Source organism: Macaca nemestrina, chromosome 11 (genome assembly GCF_043159975.1).
Source record: "Macaca nemestrina isolate mMacNem1 chromosome 11, mMacNem.hap1, whole genome shotgun sequence".
Taxonomy (NCBI): Eukaryota; Metazoa; Chordata; class Mammalia; order Primates; family Cercopithecidae; genus Macaca; species Macaca nemestrina.
This window is the reverse complement of record NC_092135.1, coordinates 3,099,459-3,123,549: the sequence shown is the minus strand read 5'-3', so window position 1 is coordinate 3,123,549 and position 24,091 is coordinate 3,099,459. Positions and strand designations below refer to the sequence as shown.

The 24,091-nt window shown below is 40.7% G+C and overlaps 1 protein-coding gene across 8 annotated transcripts in view; it reads right to left on the bottom strand.

The window, feature by feature from the left end:
* LOC105492419 (WD repeat domain 33) overlaps positions 1–24,091 on the bottom strand; it is a 110,874-nt gene that overhangs the window by 59,560 nt on the left and 27,223 nt on the right. For 7 of the 8 annotated variants that reach the window (XM_071072520.1, XM_071072519.1, XM_071072522.1 and 4 more), the window contains 6 exons: positions 9,423–9,649; positions 7,716–7,784; positions 6,970–7,074; positions 4,234–4,329; positions 3,890–4,041; positions 2,115–2,212 (listed from right to left, as the gene is read on the bottom strand). In XM_071072520.1, coding sequence (XP_070928621.1) covers positions 2,115–2,212; positions 3,890–4,041; positions 4,234–4,329; positions 6,970–7,074; positions 7,716–7,784; positions 9,423–9,626 — 724 coding nt within the window. In that variant the 5' untranslated portion in view covers positions 9,627–9,649. Of the gene's footprint in view, positions 1–2,114; positions 4,042–4,233; positions 4,330–6,969; positions 7,075–7,715; positions 7,785–9,422; positions 9,650–24,091 lie in introns of those variants that run through there. The other variant, XM_024796210.2, reaches the window with a different exon arrangement.

Here is a 24,091-nt window from a genome sequence, read left to right as displayed (position 1 = left end):
TCTGAAAATATTTAACTCCTAGTTAATATCCCTTGCACACTCTAAATTTCAGAGGAAAGTTCTTAATGAAACACTTTCAACACCAAAATTGAATAATGCTTCACTGGATCATGGGACTGAAAAACGTTATCACATAGATTTCCTTCTTTTTTAAAATCCAAGCTGCAAAGTGGTTTTAGATCAGACTTCAGTTAGTATAGTCCACTGTAAAATTAGTTGTTTTAATACTGTAGAATTACCTTTTTTTTTTTTTGAGATGGAGTCTCGCTCGGTTGCCCAGGCTAGAGTGCAGTGGCAAAAGCTCCGCTCACTGCAAGCTCCGCCTCCTGGGTTCATGCCATTCTCCTGCCTCAGACTCCCGAGTAGCTGGGACTAGAGGCACCCCTTACGACACCCAGCGAATTTTTTTGTATTTTTAGTAGAGATGGGGTTTCACAGTGTTAGCCAGGATGGTCTCAATCTCCTGACCTCGTGATCTGCCTGCCTCGGTCTCCCAAAGTGCTGGGATTACAGGCGTGAGCCACCGTGCCCGGCTACCCTAGAGTTACTTTTAATAAATAAAATCATTTCATTTTCTCTAAGTTTCCAGGATTTTAAAAACTTAGAAAATGTTTAAATTGTTTCTGCTTAACAGCTAAGACTAAGAGAGAGGAAAGATTCAACATGAGTGTGGCATTAGGCTGGGAGTCAAATGATAAGATTCTAGTCCTGGCTCTGAACCTATTTTGCTTTGAACATGTCACTTACACCCTTGGGATCATGGAGTTCATCCATAAAATAACTCAGACATGATCATCTCAAAGTCTCTGTCTCATTCTGAAGTTATACAATATTATGACCTTTATAGTGAGTAAACTCCCTCAATGTGACAGGTTCTCTACGTCATACAGTACTGTGTATAAAAAAGGCTACGTCATACAGTACTGTGAATAAACCCTAACAAAATGTGCAAAGTCAAGAGTGTTTAAGCAAATGTGATGGAAGACACTGACTTGAAATATGGGCTGAAATACAGATTAAAGTATCTCAAGAGTCTTTCCTGTCGACAAAGCATCAATATTATATGCTACAGCTAAAGCTCTGAAAAACTGTGAGAAACTTAACGATTCAACCGAGGCAACTATCTCTGCTGACTCTTGAACATAAGGGAAAAGCTCTGAATAATAATTTGACACCAAACACCTGTAGCACCCATCCTCCCACCCTGTATTTATGTGTCAGAGAAAGACAGTATTTTTGTGGCATCCTGGAACCAAGGGTATGGAGTAGAAGGTACTGTTTGTTAAACAGTACATTCAACAGGTTCATATTAAGCACTTGAGAAAACTACCTTCCTACTTAATAAACTAACAGGATCCAGTCAGAAGTGTCTTTGTTGTGATGTTTGTATTGCATATATCCAACGAATTCCTTAGCTCTACCACCACTGAATTCACGTAACTCACACAGATGTACTGTTAATATTTCAACAGTCCCACTTTATAGAGTCCAATATTCTAATGCATAATCTAAAATAATCGAAGTGAGAATATGGACTTTGGTTAAAGAATGAAGTAATTCACAGAGGTTTATTAATTATAAAATCAACAAAAGTAAACAAGCAATGCCACCCGAACTTAGTAACACGCGGGCCATGTAGTACAAATGTGGTGTACTGAAAAACCAACCGCTTTCAGAAATCGTAACACTAAGAAGTGTAGCTTTGATACCTCTATCTTGTCGGTTAATTCATGTTGTAGAAGGACTGCCAGGGGAATGACAGCTATCTAAATCAAACCACAGTGTCAATATGTTGGGAACAAGTACCCTGGCTACAAGAAAGGAAAAGGAAAAGGAATACAGCCCTAAAAGATGCATACAGATAAGCAAGTAAGGGGGGAGCATTCTTGTATTTAATTTATAGCTAAAAAATTCAAAGGTAACACTGGTAGTAAAAACCTACAAAATGACTGATTGAATCAGAGAAAGTGCTGGTTTTTTTGAAGAGCCTGAGACGGTGTGTATATGTAAGAAAATTGAATGGAGATGTAAGCCAGTATTGTGGTGTTGTGATGATTTAGCCACAAATGTCTTCCCTATTTAAATATTCCAATCAGTACTGTTAGTACACGTACCTCGGAGAATTCTTTCCTCATGGCAACGAAGAAAGTCCCAGATTCTAACAGTGCCGTCATCAGAGCATGTAGCAAATTTATTATCCGTGGGTGAGAAACTGTTACATGAAGACACACAGCAGGGGAAAGAAGTCAGCATTTAACAGATAATCTGTGTTTCTCAGACAGGGAAAAATAAAAACACTGTGCTGCATTATAAACAGGAGAGGGAAGAATCCAGTGAAGAAGCCCTTAAAGTGAATGTCGTCAGCTAACATAGGCATCTCATCAAAAGAAGTCTTCAACAGAGCAGTTGTTTGAGTTTTCAATCATCAGTATTCTGAGAACTTCAAGTGTGTATTATTAGTGCTAATGCTATCCATGTTCCTTCTCTATTTTCTATCATACCAGGAAATCACATGAAGCTGCCTTAAGTGATGAAACTAAATGGATTCTATTTTTGCAGTATTCCCATAGTCTTTTAAATTGCACACGAATACTGCTCCCAAAATTATCATCAGCTTCTGCCTCAGACACTTCATGAAATGATAAGCTGAAACAATGTGGGCTGTCTATTAAAAGAATGATTGCTAAACCTCCCTACATACGATGTTTCTCATCCATTCCAAAGGTCTGTAGAAAATTTTCACATCTTCCTGGCAAGCTATTCCATGAATGTTGCACCTTTTGAGTAAAACTTTAAAATAAGGACATTCAGACTTGTGTTTCAAGCCAAAGAATCTGCTGCAAGAAGGATTCAGTTTTTCCCAGTAGCGAAAGATCATTCAAGTTTCTCAAATAACTCTAAAAACTCCCTTGAACTTTGGAATCCTATAACTAAGAAAGGACTAGCTGTGTAAACTCAATGTATGGGCAAGACACTAAGGCAAAGTCTACAAAGCAGAAGCATGTTCATCCAACAATTTGTTAAGATTCTGAAAGGATAAGCAAATGACTACAGTGGATGATGTTTCTATAAAGATGTCAACCTCCCCCACACATGGGTGGCACAACCTTAAAGAATGCTGCTTAGCTTTATTCTGAGGCTGCAGCAATTCTTCAGGCTTGTATTTGGAACTTTTTCCCCCAGTTTTACTATACATACCTCACTGATGTGTAAAAATATACAACTCACTGAAAATATTTTAAACTCCACTTATTGTATACATTTGCATAAGTGATGTTATCAACAGTGAATCAGAAGAAAAGTCCTAGAGTCTTCTTGACAATGATCTGCTTACAGCTGCAAAGCTTGAAGAACCCATTCATTACTCCATTAATGTTTGCCACATCCAGTTATCTGTGAGGGTTTTAGTCCTATACTTTCCTTTGGAAGTCGTGGCATAACCAAGCCAACCAGGTCTTCACTTAAGCCTTTTTCCACTTTGTGTGAATTCTGAAGTTGTTTTCTGCAGGCTTTAGATTTTATTCAGTTGCATAATTAAAGACTGAATTCTTTATTTGGAATGAAATATTCTTGTCTTACACAGTAGATAATAAAAAGGAATAACGTATACACATTATTAATCATAAATGAAAAGAGAAAACCAGTGCAAAATGCGGCAGACAGTACATCTCTAACATATTGCAAAGGCTGATACCGGGACAACACTACTTCAGAAAGGTGCCAGCAAAATGGTGAATGTGTGAAAACAAAGAAAAATATTGTGTTTATAGGGTGCAGAAAGTTTCCCAGAATCTGACAGAGCCCATGCATCTCTGCACCCAGAATACACTTAGAGAATAATTTAACCATGACAATAGGGACTACAGAAAATGGTATATTGTGTATAAACCTGGCCTCTCTAATCGCCTCCTTATGTGCCTGGAACATCTTGACGTTGTTCATGTTCGACTGCCAATATTTCACATATCCTCCGTGGTCTGCTGTCAACATCCACATGTCATTATGTGACCACGTCATGGCCCTCACTGGGCTGTCGTGAGCCTGTGAAAACAGAAAACATTAATTAGTAAGGTGTTGCTTCAAAGAATATATGACTAAAGGCTTACAAGAGCATATACTGACTCGAGGCAACAATTCGTCCAATTCTAAGTTTAACAATGCCAATGAAGTGACTATATCTCAAGTTCTTTTCAGTACCATACGATGATACCACCATCTGGTGATTACTATTACCTGTAATATTGTTTCAAAATTGAAAGTGAGTCCATTCCACAAGGTAAACTCCCCACTAGAAGCTCCAGTGACCAAGCGTCTTCCTTCTGGAGTCCACTAAGGGAGAAAAAAAGACAGGTTATACAAGGGCACACATCCTCCAACTTCACTAATTTTGAAAAACATTTTAAAGGTATTTATAAAACATGCAATAACTGACAAATAAATGAAACTGACTTTTGCTTAAATGTAGCTCAGCTTTATCAGAAGTACTTCGTCAGAAAACAACTTAACACAGTGCAAGGAAGGCTCTAGTCCCTTGGCTTAGTAGCTGAATTAAAGATACCAAGTATATTACGAGTATACGCACCTACTCACTAAATTACATGCACCTATGCATGCTAAAGACCATTTCAATACAGAATATGCGAAGACCTCATTTCCCTAGGCTATATGATAGACTAAGAAAAATAAGGTCACCAGAACAACTCAAAGACTGGATAAAGGATTTGGCGCTTACAAGTAGGAGAGGACAAATTCAGAAAGAAAAGTTACCAGTGTTTAATTAAAATAACAAGATAATAAGAAGTACCAATTTAAGGACACTGAGGCTATCAAACTCTTCCTGCACCTAAACATATTTAAAAAAAAAAAAAAAAATTGTAAGCTCTCCTCCATTCAAAGTACCAAGCAGTGATAACTCTTAGGCTGATCTACTCTCAAAAAAAACCATAACAGTGCCATGACTAATTAACACTACACCAACATTTTTAATTTTTTATTGATACACAATAGATGTACATATTTGCAGGGAATGACAATGCCAATAATTTTTTTTGTACTTTTAAGTGCACCTTTTCTCCTTTTAAATTAAACTTAAAGCCCTTTATTACTTTTTGCACTTAAAGCCCTTTAAATATTTTTACATCAGTATTTTAATGTCACAATTTGCATACTAAAGGAAATCTGTAGCATACGTGATGGCTAATTTGAAACATTTCAAATTTTTTGTTTTTACTTTTTATTTTCAAGTTTCTATGATGGATCACACACTCATTTTCCTTCAATGATGTAAATATACAAAATGTCAATATAACAATCCTATTTTCCAAAAACTCTGACAAAGCTGAAAAATACAAATACATATGTGCTTATAGAAACAGTAAGATAGGATATATAAAATGAAGGTTATTTCTTAAATTACACAAATATATGTTACAATTTGGCTTTTTACTGCTTACCTGTAAGACACAGTTTTGATTATCAGATTAAAAGCCTCGTCCCTTTCTAGTTTCCGTTATCTGGTATGGATCCTAACCCAGTCAATACTACAGATAACCAAACTGTAGACACACAGCCCACAGTCTTTATACCTTAACATCTTTTGATTTTGACTGTGCCTCTGCATGTGCAAATTCTTCCTAAAACCTTATAGCATAATCCCCAAATGAGAACATTTACCCACCTTACAAAATATGGCGTGCTCGGATTTTATTCTTTTCAAAAAGGTTTTCCATGTTATGCTAAGAGGATATTAAAATTAGCTGCACATCATATCCCTTTGACCAAATTCCCTGATTAAAAAAAAAATTATACTATACACTGGTTGCTTCTACTCACATAACAATGTTTCTTTTTTTCTTTTTCTTTTTTTTTGAAATGGAGTTTCACTCTTGTCCCCCAGGCTGGAGTGCAGTGGAGGCGCAATTTAGGCTCACTGCAACCTCCACCTCCCGGGTTCAGGTGATTCCCCTGTCTCAGCCTCGTCTCTCAGCTGGGAATACAGGCGCGTGCCACCACGCCTGGCTAATTTTTGTATTTTTAGTAAAGACAGGGTTTCATCATATTGGTCAGGCTGGTCTCAAACTCCCGACCTCAGGTGATTCACCCACCTCAGCCTCTCAAAGTGCTGGGATTACAGGCGTGAGGGATGTGTCTACTGCCTGAGGCCTCTTAGGCAAATACTAGGCATAAGACTAAATGCAGCTGTTTCTATGGAGTTCAGACTGACATCTCTCCCCCAGGACCTTTTGGTTCTCCCTGTTGTCTATCATACTCCTCTGATATCAGAAGATCTGCTTATCTTCCTCATCTGCCACAATCATCTTTTCTTGGTCTCACTCTTTTTCAACTGTTATTTGCTCAACTTAAGATTGTTAACCATTCTACACCTCTGGATACTGTTAACCAACAAGTGCATTAGCTAGGAAATGGAATAATCGAAACACAAAGAAGAAAATGATTACATTATCATCTATGAAAATCAGGGTTACAACTAAAAATTGTATTTTTAAAATTTTAAAAATACATTTAAAATTTAAATGTATTAAGTGCCTAGTAGGTACCTTCATAGAGCTAAAAATTACGGTACGCCATAGTTCTTCGGCTCTCAGATGTTTTCCTGCCTAGTAACTCCTAAGTATTCTTCATTTACCTTGGGATGCTGCTGTTCTAAATAATAACAAAAGCATCCCTATTCAAAGGCAACTCTGAGACCTGCTACAACATGTATCCATCTATTGAGAGAATTCTACAGAAATTGCCACATGAAGAAAAACAATCCAAAAGTGATATCTCACTCAATGGTGATAAAGTAGATAAACAACTGGATATTCCAAAATAAAATTACTAGCAATAAACCAATTATAAGCCCAGATATACTTTTAAAATAATGTTTAATTTTCTTTGCCCTGTCAAATACATTTGCTATATAACTCTGGATTTATTTTCCCCCAAAATATCCAACAGATTACTTACCCTAACAACAAATACCGGACACTTTACTTTATTTGTTGATGTCCGAACAAATTTTGTTGTTACTGCATTCATAGGATTATTCAACATTCCTATAGGTGGGACCAGCTAAAAAAAAAGAAAATTGGGTTTTTAGAGCTCCTGATTACATACAAGGCAGAAACCAGAAACACGGCAAGGTAATTATTTCAACATTTAAAGACAAATTTGGGACCATATAAAACTTTCCCACAAAAACTATAATAAAGAATTATTACAATTAGCTCACTAATTAAGTGAAGAAAAGTGAGATACAGGAAAGTTAAATACCCATTATTACTAAACAAACAAGAAAATCAAGTACCAGTACTAACCCAGTACAAGTTGGTACAAGTACTAACCCAGTTAGTACTTAAAGTCAACACAATTAAACATGTTCACAGAAAGCTTATTAAGTTCAAATTTAAGTTTTAAGAAATTTAAATTAATTTTCCAATTACAAGACTTTAGATTACAAAGCTTCTTTTTGGACATTGCTTTAAGCCCCAAATCAAAAATTCACCCATCATTAGATTAAAAGGAAAATCTAAATTGAGACAAAAACATAATGCACAGTTTACACAGATGTGTTATATTATCCCTTTGGGAATATTTTAATTATAAAAATGTAAAAAGAAAAGACCATTTTGGACTTGAAGTCACGTAGTTAAAGCTAAAATATTCAAGCAAGGAAGTGTCTATTAAGCTAGTATGATACATCATATACTTACGTCATTGTAATAACCTGCATCAGGCTGAATTGCCCGCATATCTCTCTGGTCTCTTTGCCATATTCTGTTCTGTTAAATAAATAAATAGATCAATTAATGAGTATATAGTCTAATTATACTCAATTTGAAATTAACAAAACATAAGCTATATTAAAAATGGATAAACAGAATTAAAAAATACTATTTTCTAAAATAGTGGATGCCTTAGAGAGCTTTCCCTTCTGATGCTACTAACACTGCTTAGAACTTCCCTCCTCACGGTGCCTCACACCTGTAAATCCTAGCACTTTGGGAGGCCGAGGCAGGCAGATCACTTGAGGTCAGGAGTTCAAGACCAGCCTGGCCAACATGGTGAAATCCTGTCTCTACTAAAAATACAAGCCAGAAATTACTTGTTCAAAAAGAACTTCCCTCCTCACTTTATCATATTAGCCCCTACCCACTCATCCAAGACACTGTCAGCTCCAACACAGTCTCCCTGATGCTACCTTAAGAAAAGGAAACAGCAGAGAGGGTAAACAGACATCCCCAATTCCTTCAAAGCCCTAAGCACAAAACAATTCCTCATATCTTGCCCTTGGTCTTCTTAATTCCTCTCAAATTCTCTCCTAGCCTACTTTCCCAATTGAAATTCCCAGAAAAATCAAAATCTGTCTTTATCTCTGAATCTCTTTCTCCAGTATGCCTGCAACATACTAATTAGGCCCAATATGCAAATAGGTCTTTAACCACAGGTCTAAAGTAATGAAAAACAGACAAATTTTCATAGGAAGCCAGACCTAAGCCCAATGAACCTAATAGGGTAATATTAGTAATAAGGCTAATTCCTACCTTAACCCAAGTAAATAAATAACTCTAACGGGAAACTGTAGGTAGACCCTGCCTTGACTTTACTATCTGAGTTGCTTTCACCTTGTAGGACTGCAGTAGGCATTCAGTCCTCAAGAACGTAAAGCCCTTTCCCTGACTCTAAGTACCACCTACCACCAGGGCTTGGAAGTGGGAGAATCCATGTTCTCCAAGCCATTGTCTAACAAAAATATTCCTATGCTGGTGGTCTTTTATTATTTCATATACACTGCAGATTTAACAAGTGTTTTAAGATTGGCCTAGCGATTAAAGTACTCCCTTCTAATCTGTGAACTTTTAGAGCAAATCCTGTTTCTAAAATGGGGTCTAACTTTAATAATTTTTTACAAGATGATACAGGCACAGAATTTTAGAAAGTGCTGGTGGTTTGAGGTTCTTCCTAAATGAGCCAATTTGAAATTCCACCTTGTCCCACTAATTCAACTAACACAGGTATACATAACTTACTACACTACATCTAGAAAATCATCTTCTTTTAAATAACCAGGCCAGGTGCAGTGGCTCACACCTGTAATCCCAGCACTTTGGGAGGCTGAGGTGGGTGGATCACCTGAGGTTAGGAGTTCAAGACCAGCCCAGCCAACATAGTTGAAATTCTGTTTCTACTAAAACTACAAAAATTAGCCAGGCATGGTGGCAGGAGCCTAGAATCCCAGCTACTTGGGAAGCTGAGGCAGAAGAATCACTTGAACCTGGGAGGCAGAGGTTGCAGTGAGACAAAACCGCACCATTGCACTCTGGTCTGAACAACAAGAAAGAAACTCCATCTCAAAAAAATAAAATAAAACAAATAAATAACCAAAGTTTGGTCATCTGAAGCAAATTAATTAGGCTTACCTCCAAATACTTAATTACAGATGGATTGTAGTCTATGGTTTTTCGGTTTACAGCTTTTCTCATTCGTTTTCCATCAAAAGTAAGCTGTTGCATTGCTTGCTGTTGTGCAAAATCAGGTCGCTTATAAAACAACTGTCGAGGTGCCTGGTGCTGGAACCTTGGCATATGGAAAAAACGAGGAGGAGAACCAATTTCTGTAGCCATGGTGATGTTTTCCTTCCAGGATACTAGGATAAGGAAAAAGTACTTTCACTTCAAATATCAGCACTCCAACAATGCCTGAAAACATTTTTAAATTAACACTTTTTACACTTCTTTTCCCTTATCTAACATGCATCATTTCCAGTTACACAATGAACTACAGTCATGAGTCACTTAACGGGCATATGTTCTCAGAGATGCATCCTTAGGCAATTTCATCATTGTACAAACTTCACAGAGTTGTACTTACACAAACCTAGATGGTATACATAGCCTACTACATACCGAGGCTACATGGTGCAGCCTCATGCTCCTAGGTTACAAACCTGCACAGCATGTTACTATACTGAATGCTGGTGGCAACTGTAACACAGTAAGTATTCATGTATCTAAACATAGAAGAGAAACCACAGAAAAGTATGATAAAAATACTATATTAAAATCTTATGAGACCACTATCATATATGTGGTCCAACATTGACCACAATGTCATTTTGTGGTGCATGACTATATTAGATCAGTAACAGAGACCAGCCACACATTTGAAAAAGACGACAGTCAAGGTGGAAGGATCGCTTGAGGCCAGGAGTAAGATCGGGCTGGGGAACATAGTGAGATTCCCATCTCTATAAAAAATAAAAACATTAGCTGGGCATGATGGCATGCACCTGTAGTCCTAACTATTCTGGAGGCTGAGACAGGAGAATCACTTGAGTCCAGAATTTTGAGGTTGCAGTGAGCAATGATCGTGCCACCGCACTCCAGCCTGAGTGACAGGGAGAGACCCTGTTGGAAAGAAGGAAGGGGGAGGGGGGTGGTGCAGAGAAAGACTAATTCACAGAATAAGTGCTAATAGGCATTTGTTATAAAATTCAGCCTCCTGAAGAAAAAAAGCAGGATTGGTAACAGCTTGAGGCAGGGTGTATATGTGTGAGTCAGTGGATGGGTATGTGTTTATGTTTAGGGAATAAAAGAAGGTAGAATCACTGGGAATTGTTCACTTTTTCTCTTTTTTTCCCCTAGAGATAAGATCTCTCACTGTGTTGCCCAGGCTGGTCTCAGACTCCGGGGCTCGAGATCCTCATACTTTGGCCTCCTAAAGTGCTGGGATTACAGGCATGAGCCACCAAGCCTGGCCTTACATTTTTAAAATTAAAATTTCACAGCTGGGCGTGGTGGCTCACACCTGTAATCCCACCACTTTGGGAGGCCGAGGCAGGTGGATCACGAGGTCAGGAGATCGAGACCATCCTGGCTAACACGGTGAAATCCGTCTCTACTAAAAATACAAAAAAAAAAAATTAGCCGGGCGTGGTGGCAAGTGCCTGTAGTCCCAGTTACTTGGGAGACTGAGGCAGGAGAATGGTGTGAACCTGGGAGGCGGAGCTTGCAGTGAGCTGAGATCACACCACTGCACTCCAGCCTGGGTGACAGAGCGAAACTGTCTCAAAAAATAACTAATTAATTAACATTTCACTTAGGCCAGGCACAGTGGCTCATGCCTATAATCCCAGCACTTTGGGAGGCCAAGGCGGGCAGATCACAAGGTCAGGAGTTCGAGACCAACCTGGCCAACATGGTGAAACCCCGTCTCTACTAAAAATACAAAAAATTGGCCGGGCGTGGTGGCTCAAGCCTGTAATCCCAGCACTTTGGGAGGCCGAGACGGGCGGATCACGAGGTCAGGAGATCGAGACCATCCTGGCTAACACGGTGAAACCCCATCTCTACTAAAAAATACAAAAAACTAGCCAGGTGTGGTGGCGGGCGCCTGTAGTCCCAGCTACTCGGGAGGCTGAGGCAGGAGAATGGCGTAAACCCCGGAGGCGGAGCTTGCAGTGAGCTGAGATCCAGCCACTGCACTCCAGCCTGGGTGACAGAGCGAGACTCCGTCTCAAAAAAAAAAAAAAAATTAGCTGGGCGTGGTGGCGGGCTCCTGTAATCCCAGCTACTTGGGAGGCTGAGGCAGGAGAATCATATGAACCCAGGAGGGAGAGGTTGCAGTGAGCCGAAATCACATCACTGCACTCCAGCCTGGGCGACAGGGCAAGACTCTGTCTTTTTAAAAAAAAAAAAAAAAAAAAAAAAAAATTCAGTTAGAAGTTTGATGATAAAACTAATTACTTTTATGTTTATTGTTAAGACTCCATTTTATACAAGTCATTAAAGGTCTTTAAAATTTGACTTTTGTTCTTTTAAATTTCCTAGGAATAGTGTAGAAAGAGGAATAAACTACCTTATTTCATATCTATAATGAACAAAGAAAGTACGTATGCCCAAATTTCAGGAGCAAAATACCACAGAAACGTATTTCTCAGTATGTGTTATTTACATATTTACAAAGGTAACCTTAAGTTTATATCTGAAGAGAAAAATGTTAAGACCTTATAGTTTTTCAACTTCAACGTTCTACATTTAAACTTACATGCCGATAATACAAATATGCATGATTTTTTTAAAAAATTGTTTTAATTAGCCCAGTGTGCTGGTGCGCAGCTGTTGCCCCAGCTACTCAGGGGGCTGAGGTGGGAGGATCACTTGAGACTGGGAAGTCAAATCTGCAGTGAACCATGATAGCACCACTGCACTCCAACCTAGGTGACAGAACAAGACCCTGTCTCCAAAAATAAAATAAAATAATAAAATTAAAAACTATTACAAATACAATAAAGGAGAGAAGTTAGAAACATTTCCACAATAGCTTTTGATTTCAAAAGCAGAAAAGACTATGGTCACCATTATTTGCCTGTATTCTTTTTTTTGTTTTGTTTTTGTTTTTGAGATGGAGTCTCACTCTGTCGCCCAGGCTGGAGTGCAGTGGCTCGATCTTGGCTCACTGCAAGCTCTGCCTCCCGGGTTCACGCCATTTTCCTATCTCAGCCTCCCGAGTAGCTGGGAGTACAGGCGCCCGCCACCACGCCCAGCTAATTTTTTAGTATTTTTAGTAGAGACGGGGCTTCACCGTGTTAGCCAGGATAGTCTCGATCTCCTGACCTCCTGATCTGCCCGCCTCGGCCTCCCAAAGTGCTGTGATTACAGGTGTGAGCCACGGCGCCCAGCCATTTGTCTGTACTCTTAAAACTGCCTTATCTCACTCTCTAGACACTAAACAATGAGGCTGAAAAAATTTTTGATTTCCTTTTGATGAAATATTCTTGGTACTACTTCATTCAGCCTTGTCACATTGATCCCTCCTAAGACCATTAAATCTGAATAATAATAATAACAACGAGGAGGAGGGGTGAAGGGAAAAGAAATCCTGACTTTTGCACACCAAAAATAAATAGTGCAATAAAATATGCATTTAACCTGTGTTACTTCCACCACTCTGAAGCAATCCCAGAAGGTCCTTGGCAAACATTAGCTTGAAATAAGATGAAAAGGCCGGGCGCAGTGGCTCAAGCCTGTAATCCCAGCACTTTGGGAGGCCGAGACGGGCGGATCACGAGGTCAGGAGATCGAGACAATCCTGGCTAACGCGGTGAAACCCCGTCTCTACTAAAAAAAAATACAAAAAACTAGCCGGGCGAGGTAGAGGGCGCCTGTAGTCCCAGCTACTCGGGAGGCTGAGGCAGGAGAATGGCGCAAATCCGGGAGGCGGAGCTTGCAGTGAGCTGAGATCCGGCCACTGCACTCCAGCCTGGGCGACAGAGCAAGACTCCGTCTCAAGAAAAAAAAAAAAGAAAGAAAGAAGATGAAAAATATTCTATGTCTTAGAGCTGTGCGTGAATTAAACGGCAGAAAAGCACTAAGCAGTTGATTCAATAAGGCTGGTGGAAGACTCTGTTTACTCAGTTATTCCATGAATCCAATTAAGTTTCAGCATCCCAATTTCAATTACCAGCTTCAATTCAGATGTCTGGGCCAGTAATTCTAAAATAAAGCTGTTTTGGAAAGCTTTTTTTTTTTTTTTTTTTTTTGAGATGGAGTCCTGCCTTGTTGCCCAGGCTGGAGTGCAGTGGTGTGATCTCAGCTCACTGCAAGCTCCGCCTCCCAGGCTTAAGCAGCCCTCCCACCTCAGCCTCCTGAGTAGCTGGGACCATCAGGCGCATGCCACCATGCCCAGGTAATTTTCTTGTATTTTAGTAGGCTGGTCTTGAACTCCTGAGCCCAAGCAATCCACCTGCTTGGGTCTCCGAAAGTGCTGGGATTACCGGCATGAGCCACCACCTCCAGCCCAAAAGCTTTTTTTTTTTTTTTTTTTTTTTTTTTTTTGAGACACAGTCTCACTCTGTTGCCCTGGCTAGAGTGCAGTGGCGTGATCTCAGCTCACCACAACCTCTGCCTCCTGGGTTCAAGCAATTCTGCTGCCTCAGCCTCCCGAGTACGTGGGATTACAGGCATCTGCCACCATGCCTGGCTAATTTTTGTATTTTCATTAGAGACATGGTTTCACCATGTTGGCCAGGATGGTCTCAAACTTCTAGCCTCAGGTGATCCGCCCACCTCAGTTTCCCAAAGTGCTGGGATTACAGGCATGAGTCACAGATCCCGGCCCAAAAGCATATTTTAAAATTATGACTTCCAAATCAAATACCTAATTACATTAGAATAAAATTATTCTAACAGTATAGTTTCTATTACTATAAAATGAGAATAGATTTTTTTCACAAGTCAAAAGGGATTTAAATATTATTCAGCTGCAAAAAAGAAATTAAGTTGATATAAATACAACATGAATATCAAAAACATTATGCTGCCGGGCGTGGTGACTCACGCCTATAATCCCAGCACTTTGGGAGGCCGAGGCGGGTGGATCACAAGGTCAGGAGATCGAGACCATCCTGGCTAACACGGTGAAACCCCGTCTCTACTAAAAATACAAAAAAACTAGCCAGGCATGGTGGTGGGCACCTGTAGTCCCAGCTACTCAGGAGGCTGAGGCAGGAGAATGGCGTGAACCTGGGAGGCGGAGCTTGCAGTGAGCCAAGATTGAGCCACTGCACTCCAGCCTGGGCGAGAGTGAGACTCCGTCTCAAAAAAAAAAAAATGCTAAGTGAAAGAAGTCAGCCACAAAAAGTCACATATTGTGTTACATTTATATGAAAAATCCAGGCCGGGCGCGGTGGCTCACGCCTGTAATCCCAGCACTTTGGGAGGCCGAGGCGGGCGGATCACAAGGTCAGGAGATCGAGACCACGGTGAAACCCCGTCTCTACTAAAAATTACAAAAAATTAGACGGGCGCGGTTGTGGGCGCCTGTAGTCCCAGCTACTCGGGAGGCTGAGGCAGGAGAATGGCGTGAACCCGGGAGGCGGAGCTTGCAGTGAGCCGAGATCGCGCCCCTGCACTCCAGCCTGGGCGACAGAGCGAGACTCCGTCTCAAAAAAAAAAAAAAAAAAAAAAAAGAAAAATCCAGAACATGCTAATACAGAGAGACAAAAAGCTAAAAGATTAGTGTTTGCCAAGGGCCAGGGAATGAGAGGAATGGAGAACGACTGCTTAACAAAAATAGAATTTCCTTTTGGGATGATGAAAATGTCTTGCAACCTGACAGAGGTAGTTGCTGCAAAAAAACTGTGAATTTACCAAATCCCACTGAATTATACACTTTAAAATGGTTACAACAGTGAATTCTCTGTTATGTGACTTTTACCTCAATTAAGGAATAACGGGCTTACCAACTGGAAAAAAATTTTTTTTTTTTTTTTTTCTTTTTGAGACAGAGTCTCACTCTATTGCCCAGGCAGGCACTGTAACCTCCGCCTCCCGGGTTCAAGCAATTCTCCTGCCTCCACCTCCCAAGTAGCTGGGACTATAAGCGCACTCCACCACGTCCAGCTAATTTTTGTCATTTTAGTAGAGCCGGGGTTTTGCCATGTTGATCAGGCTAGACTCAAACTCCTGACCTCAGGTGATCCACCCGCCTCGGCCTCCCAAGGTGCTGGGATTACAGGCATGAGCCATCGTGCCTGGCCCACTGCAAAAAAAAATTTTAAGGGACAAAAGATGAAACAACAGAAAGTTGATGACTGTTGAAGCTGGGTGGAGCGTATATGGATACAAAGCACTAATCAAGAGTCACATCAAGGATATTTATCCTACAAATATGAGGAAAATGACTGAAGTCAAATGCAAAAAAAAGTATTGTTACTTACACTCTTTGAAATAACTCATATGTTAAAGCTACAGAAAAATATCAATCCTTCATTTATGACCTCGTAGAGGATGCGAAAATAATCTTTCCATTTACAAATCTGTTGAGTAAAACTGGTTCTGAAAAGGCGTTTTTAACTTTTCTTTGAATGGTCAAGTACTGATGGTGTTTCAGAAATAAAGGTCAAGCAAGAAGAAAATGAGGAAAAAAAAAAGAACAATTATATTTGAAACAAACATCCAGCCTAAAATAAAACTAAAACAAAAAATCTCTTCACAATACAGTGACCAGGCTGCATCTATACCTTATACACTTCAGCTTCACATCCTGCAAACTATAAAGTTACTTGGCCAAAATCACAACAGTCTCTTGGCGGCTGTCATGGGCTGAAATGTGTACCCTCAAAAATTCATAAGTTTAAGTCCTAACCTCCAGTACCTCACAATGTGAGTCTATTTAGATTTAGGGTCCTAATCCAATCTAACTGGTATTCTTTTAAACAAAGATTAGGACACAGACAACACAGACAGAAGAATGACTGTAAGGACAGAGAGAAAAGACAGCCATCTACAAGCCGAGAGGAGAGGCTCTCCAGGAACCAGCCCTGCTCACATCCTGATCTCAGACTTTCAGCCTCCAGAACTTTGAGAAGATACATTTCTACTGTTTAATCCCCCAGTCTATGGTGCTTTGTTATAGCAGCCCAAGCTAAGAGAGGGGCAGTCAAGGCAAAATACCTCCTGACTCTCCTTCAACATAGGTTGCCAAAAACACTCAGTAATCACACCTGTAATCCTAGCATTTTGGGAGGCCGATACAGGTGGATTGTTTGAGCCCAGGAGTTCAAGACCACCCAGTAAGACCCTGTCTCTACAAAAAATACAAAAATTAGCCAGGCCTGGTGGTGCACACCTGTAGTCCCAGCTACTCAGGAGACTGAGATGGCAGCCTGGGAGGTCAAGGCTGCAGTGAACCAATGTTGCACCACTGCACTCCAGCCTGGGTGTCACAGTGAGACCCCGTCTCAAAAAAAGAAAAAAATATTTAAGCAAAAATGATACAACAGCTTTCTCTGATAGCAGAAAACCTGACATGTGAGACTGAAAAGTTATTGACCATGACAGAAAGAACCAATCCTCAAAGAAGTCATTACAACTATCCTCTACGCTTTACTTGGGATGAGTAAAGATCTAGATTTATGACCAAATGCAGAGAAAGAAGAGCCTTGTCCTTTATAAAAGTAATGAATGAGATTTGTACTCACTGCAGTACTGACCTGAGGTATGCTAACAGAACAACACAACTTAAAGTACCTAGTCCCCAAAACACACTCATCTCACATCCAGGGTGGAGAGGGAGGACAGACAAAGAGTTTGGGAAAGGAGGGTGCAAGAGAGAGGAACTGAGGTAGAGAAGACAAATAATTTGCCTATTGTTATTCAATATATACTAACAATACAACCAAATTGCTAAGGACAAAAATCCATCTGAAACACTGAATTCATCATGCCTTTCTCCTATACACAAACCTTCAATGTTTCAAGCAATCACCACAGTTTTATCAAGAGCCTACTTTACATATATACACTGCCTCAGGTACAGCACACAAGTCTGATTCACTAAATTTCACTCCTAATTTCACAGAACAGTAGTTTTCAGACTTTGCAATGCCTGGTCCCCTTCTCTAATTTTAGCAAATATAAAGATTCTGAGTACACAAAAGTTTGCATCGCATCCTTTGCCTTAAGCTTTCAACTGCTCAAGAAAATCGGGAAAGCCAGTCAATTTCTCCATATTTTCTCAACCTGTAAAATGAGTTGCATGCCTCAAAAATATTATTTTGCATTAAATTTGTATCTTTCAACAATGTGGTGACTATACTTTTAAACAGAATGGAACACTCAGACAGTGTGCCAATGTTTGTATGCACAAGTCCATACCAACTTTATAATTCTGCTTTTTTTGAGACAGGGTCTTGCTCTCTTGCCCAGGATGGAATACAGTGGCACTACCACAGCTCACTGCAGCTCAAGTGATCCTCCTGTCTCAGCCTCCCAAGTGGGTGGAACTACAGACGTGTGCCACCTGGACTCAGCTAATTTTTTTCATTTTCTGTAGAGACAGATCTCGCTTTGTTGCCCAGGCTGGTCCAGAACTCCTGAGCTCAAACGATCCTCCCACCTCAGCCTCTCAAAGTGGTGGGATTATAGGCATAAGCCACTGTGCCTGGCCAATTCTGTTTCTTGTCCCAAATGCTCACAAGATAACTTCTTGTATAATCTTAGTCATGTGATGATACTGAAATTACAGTTGAAGATAAAAGTTAAAAATGAGCCAGGTGTGGTGGCTCATGCTTGTAATCCCAAAACTTTGAGAGGCCAAGGGAGGAGGATCTCTTGAGGCCAGGAGTTCAAGACAAGCTGAGGCAGAATAGGAAGACCCCCATCACCGCAAAAAAAAATTTAAAAAATTATTGGCTGGGTGCGGTGGCTCACGACTGTAATCCCAGCACTCTGGGAGTCCGAGGAGGGTGGGATTACCTGAGGTCAGAAGTTCAAGACTGGCCTGGCCAACATGGCAAAACCCCATCTCCACTAAAAATACAAAAATTAGCTGGGCACAATGGCTGGCGCCTGTAATCCCAGCTACTCAGGAGGCTGAGGCAGGAGAATCACTTGACCCCAAGAGGCAGAGGCTGCAGTGAGCCAAGATCTGTTGCTCCAGCCTGGACAACAGAACAAGACTCCATCTCAAAAAAAAAAAAAAAAAAAAAAAGAAACAAAAACAAAAAACTGATGTGCCCTGACCACCCGCCAGACAATGAACACACAGACACCCCACACACACACACAAACAACACACACACACACACACACACATTCTGTTCTCAAGAGTCTGATGGTTTATCAGTACAGAAGAGCTCAAAAAGAACAACGTGAGAAGCTACTACTACGTTAAGACACTACTATGCTGTGTGCCAGGCACTATTACAAGGGATATAGCACAGGAAGCTTATAGCACCAATCAGCCTTAAGAAGCTTAAATTCTGGGTGAAGTGAGGGAGGCAGGGGCAGGGAGTGTCAGGGGAGAGACCCTTGAGAAAATAAAGTAAATAAAGCTCTCTAATTCACTCAGCATACCAAGGCCAGCATATTTTTTCCCCAAACAAACATAATCCAAAATAATCTTTTCACCAACCAAATATTTCTGACTACCATTCGAATTATTTTACTATAATAGATCTCCAACTAAAACACACAGGAAAATGACCTAGTTAGCACTCAACTAATTCCTCAGCTTCAATACAAAATGAATTTACTGAATGCTTCATATAAATTAGTAAAAAGAGTTTTAAACTAAGATTCAGAGGGGCAGAGTGAGGCTCTGGCATAAAAAAAAAATGCTGACATGAAATATCATGAATGAGTCTAAAGCAGTGCTTTTTCTTTAAACCAGAATCACATCCTATTGATGGTTCCTGAAATCAATGTGGCTGACAAGCAGCATTATTTTTATTTAAAAAAACAAAAAAGGGCCAGGGTGGTGGCTCATGCCTGTAATCCCAGCACTCTGGGAGGCCAAGGCAGGTGGATCACTTGAGGTCAGGAGTTCAAGACGAGCCTGGCTAATATCGTGAAACCCCGTCTCTACTAAAAACACAAAAATTAGCCAGGTATGGTGGCGCACAACCGTAGTCCCTGCTACTTGGGAGGCTGAGGCAGGAGAATCGCTTGAAACTCAGAGGCGGAGGTTGCAGTGAGCCCAGATCACGACACTGCATTCTAGCCTGGGCAACAGAGCAAGACTCCGTCTCAAAAAAAAGTAAAAAAAAAAAAAAAAAAAAAATAGAACATATGATAGAATTGCACATTTGAAAGAACTGTTTTTATGCAACTTCTGTTTCCACTGGATTCGTGTGTATGCATACAGGGTCACAATATTTACAAAGTATTTTCTTCCTAGGAATCTGTCCACTAAAAGCCAAGGGCTTGCTGTTACCACCACCATGAGGTGTTCCCTTCCTGTGTATTTCTGCTAATGTCTGCTGCCACTGCATATCCATAGCCAAAGAAGATCACATATAGCATCTGTCCAGTATGAATATTGTGGCTAGGCCAGGTGCGGTGGCTCACGTCTGTAATCCCAGCACTTTGGGAGGCCGAGGCGGGTGGATCATGAGGTCCGGAGATCAAGACCATCCTGACTAACATGGTGAAACCCAGTGTCTACTAAAAATACAAAAAATTAGCCAGGTGTGGTGGCTGGCACCTGTAGTCCCAGCAACTCGGGAGGCTGAGGCAGGAGAATGGCGTGAACCTGGGAGGCGGAGGTTGCAGTGAGCCAAGATCGTGCCACTGAACTCCAGCCTGGGCAACAGAGCAATACTCCGTCTAAAAAAAAAAAAAAAAAAAAAAAAAAAGACTATTGTGGCTGATCACAGTAGCTATGGTACCAGAATTTGATCCAATTATCAAATCCAACAATTCCTACAATGTCAGCCACTAATCAGAGCTTCTGATCAGAACAAGAAAGCTTGTTTTCCCAAACTGAGATAACCGAATTCTAACCAAAAGCAAATTATTGATGCGTTAACTAGCTAGCAATTAATATAGGACTTTTAAAAATAATAAAGTTTTAAGATTCACACCTCCATTAACACTCCTGGACTCCAGGGTCAAAACCTCAGCCTGGAAACCCCTGTTTTAGATTATTTATCTATAGTCCACTAGGTTCTAAGATAATCAATCTACTCTGAAAGAAATTTGATACCCAATCTGTCACTGAACTTTCAGGGGCTCTTCATGAGCGGTAGGCTAGACCAGTAACAAAATGATCAACATGTCCTTTCTCTTCATTGTCCAACTTTAATTAATATGAATCCTGAAAAGTCAGGAGAAATAACATGGAGACCATTCAATCTGTTAAGGAATAATCAATGAAGCTGTTTAAATAAGCAGGTTTTGGCCAGGCACAGTGGCTCATGCGTGTAACCCCAGCACTTTGGGTGACCAAGGTGGGAGGATCACTTGAGGCCAGGAGTTGGAGACCAGCCAACATAGTGAGACCCTCCTCCTTCAAAAGTAAACTTTCACCTGCAGTCCCATCTACTCAAAAGGCTGAGGCAGGAGGATCCCCTGAGCCCAGGAGTTTGAGGCTGCAGTGAACCATGATCACACCACTGCACTCCAGTCTGGGCAGCAGAATGAGACCCCACCTCAAAATAATTTATTAATAGCTTTTTATTTTTTACTTTTTGAGAGATAGTCTCACTCTGTTACCCAGGCTGGAGTGCAGTGGCACCATCTCAGCTCACTACAACCTCCATCTCACAGGTTCAAGCAATTCTCCCACCTCAGCCTCCCAAGTAGCTGGGACTAAGAGTGTGCACCACCACACCCAGCTAATTTTTTTCCTATCTCTAATAGAGATGGGGTTTCACCATGTTGCCCAGGCTGGTCTCAAACTCCTGACCTCAAGTGATCCATCTGCCTCAGCCTCCCAAAGTGCTGGGATTATAGGTGTGAGCCACCATGCCCGGCCCAATTAATAGCTTTTTAAAGTTCGAGATTCTATATCTTGACTGTGGTAATAGATACATGAACGTATCCAATACATATTGTATGCCTCATTTATGTGGCATTCTTAAAATGCCAAAACAATAGAAATGACTGCCAAGAGTTAGGGGGGTGGGAGAGGGGGCATGGGTGTGGTTATACAAAAGGTAACCCTTGTAGTGATAAACTGTTAATATCTTGATTATGGTGGTGAATACAGGAACATAAACATATAATAAGATTGCAGAAAACTATAGATACACACAGTAAGTACAGTAAAACTGGAGGAAATCGAAACAAGATCTGCAGATCATATCATTATCAACGCTCCGCTTGTGACAATGTGCTACAGTTTTACAATTTGTTATCACTGGGAGAAACTGGACATACACAGAATCTCTGTATTAAGGATCTCTCTGTATTATTTCTCAAAAATGCATGTGAATCTACAATTATATCAATAAAAATTTCTACCTTAAAAGTTAACATGAGCAATTCACTAGCTGGTTTAAAAAAAAAAAAAAAAATCCATGTTGAGGCCGGGTGCAGTGGCTCAAACCTATAATCCCAGCACTTTGGGAGGCCAAGGTGGGCGGATCACCTGAGGTCAGGAGTTCAAGACCAGCTTGGCCAACATACAGAAACCCCATCTGTACTGAAAATACAAAATTAGCCGGACATGGTGGCACATGCCTGTAATCTCAGCTACTCGGGAGGCTGAGGCAGGAGAATCGCCTGAACTCGGGAGGCGGAGGTTGCGGTGAGCCAAGATTGTGCAATGGCAACAAGCCTGGGCAACAAGAGCGAAACTCCATCTCAAAAAAAAAAAAAAAAAAAAATCCAAGCTGAGAACGCACATACGGAATATTCAAAGTCAAGTGTTTTACAACTGCTGTTATAAATTTGTTGATCACTAAACTTGACATTAAAGATCAATTTTCAGCCGGGCGCAGTGGCTCACTTTGGGAGACCAAGGTGGGATGGTCATTTGAGGTCAGCAATTCAAGACCAGCCTGACGAACACAGTGAAACCCTGTCTCTACTAAAAATACAAAAAATTAGCCAGGGATAGCGGTGTACGTCTGTAATCTCAGCTGCTTGACAGGCTGAGGCAGGAGAATTGCTTGAACCTGGGAGGCAGGGATTGCAGTGAGCTGAGGCTGCACCACTGCACTCCAGCCTGGCACCACAGCGAGACTCTGTCTCAAAAAAACGATCAATTTTCATTAACCAAATGCGGCAGTTTTCTAGTTTTCAGGTACGGCCTTAGTTGCATAATTTTTTATAACTTGGGGGAAGCAGCTTCCACTGTGTACAGTAGGCTCTCTGTATCTATCAGTTCTGCATCCATGCATTCAACCAACTGAGGAAGAAAAATATTAGAGGGGAATAAACGGATGGTTGTATCTGTAGTAAACAATATAGTATAACAACTATTTACACAGCATTCACATAGTATTAGGTATTACAGCATTCACATAGTATTAGGTATCAATCTAAAGAAAATTTAAAGTATACAGCTGGAGCTGGGCATGGTGGCTCACACCTGTAATCCCAGCACTTTGGGAGGCTAAGGCAGGCGGATCACGAGGTCAGGAGATCAAGACCATCCTGGCTAACGCGGTGAAGCCCCGTCTCTACTAAAAATACAAAAAATTAGCCGGGCGTGGTGGCGGGCACCTGTAGTCCCAGCTACTTGAGAGGCTGAGGCAGGAGAATGGTGGGAACCCAAGAGGCGGAGCTTGCAGTGAGCTAAGATTGCGCCACTGCACTCCAGCCTGGGCAACAGAGCGAGACTCCGTCTCAAAATAAAATACAATAAAGTATACAGCAGGATGTGTGTATGTTACATGCAAATGCTACACCATTTTATTTAAAGGACTTGCGCATCCGTGGATTTTGGTATCCTTGGGGATTCCTAGTACTACTCCCCCATGGATACTAAGGGACTACTATACTTAGCCATAAAATTACTGAAGTATTTTAGTGAATACTGCTTTAGATATGTTTAATGCAAGTTACCTGATACTATACTGGGCATTTATATTCAGTTTTCTGTGCCATTTCAAAAGCTACCTTTATATATAAAGCACATGACCACAAACATGGCTGTCTTCCTCATTAGAAGTAATAACTCAATATTTCAAAAGTGTGACACTAGGATAGAGAAACCAGCACTTTTTTGTCAAGTTTTCAGTGAAGACTAATGTCAGGGGTTCCTGGATGTGGTTTTCTGCCTTTCATCTGCACACAAAGCAAAAGGGTTTTCCTACCCAGGTGATTTTAAAGTGCAACAAAATTTGGGAACAATTGGATTAAGTAATTTGGACAGCCTACTTCTGAAACAGCTTCCTTACAAAAGCAAGTTCTTCAGCTATTTTATTTCAGGACTCCTTTACTTTTTTGGGGTTTTTTTGAGACCAAGTCTCGCTCTGGTGCCCAGACTGGAGTACAGTGGCGTGACCTCGGCTCACTGCAACCTCTGCCTCAGTCTCCTGAGTAGATGAGATCACAGGCGTGCACCACCACCCCCAGCTAATTTTTTGTATTTTTAGTAGAGACAAGGTTTCACCATGTTGGTCAGGCTGGTCTTGAACTCCTGACCTCAAATGACCCTCCCGCCTCGGTCTCCCAAAGTGCTGGTATTACAGGTGTGAGCCACCGCACCCGGCCAGCACTTCCTTGTTCTTTTAAACACTGAAGATTCTCCAAAATTTCCGTTTACTGTGGTATTGGATACTGGCCACATTAGAAATGAAAACAAAATGTTTTTAAAATATTAATTCATTTTTAAGTAATGATAAACTCATTATCTT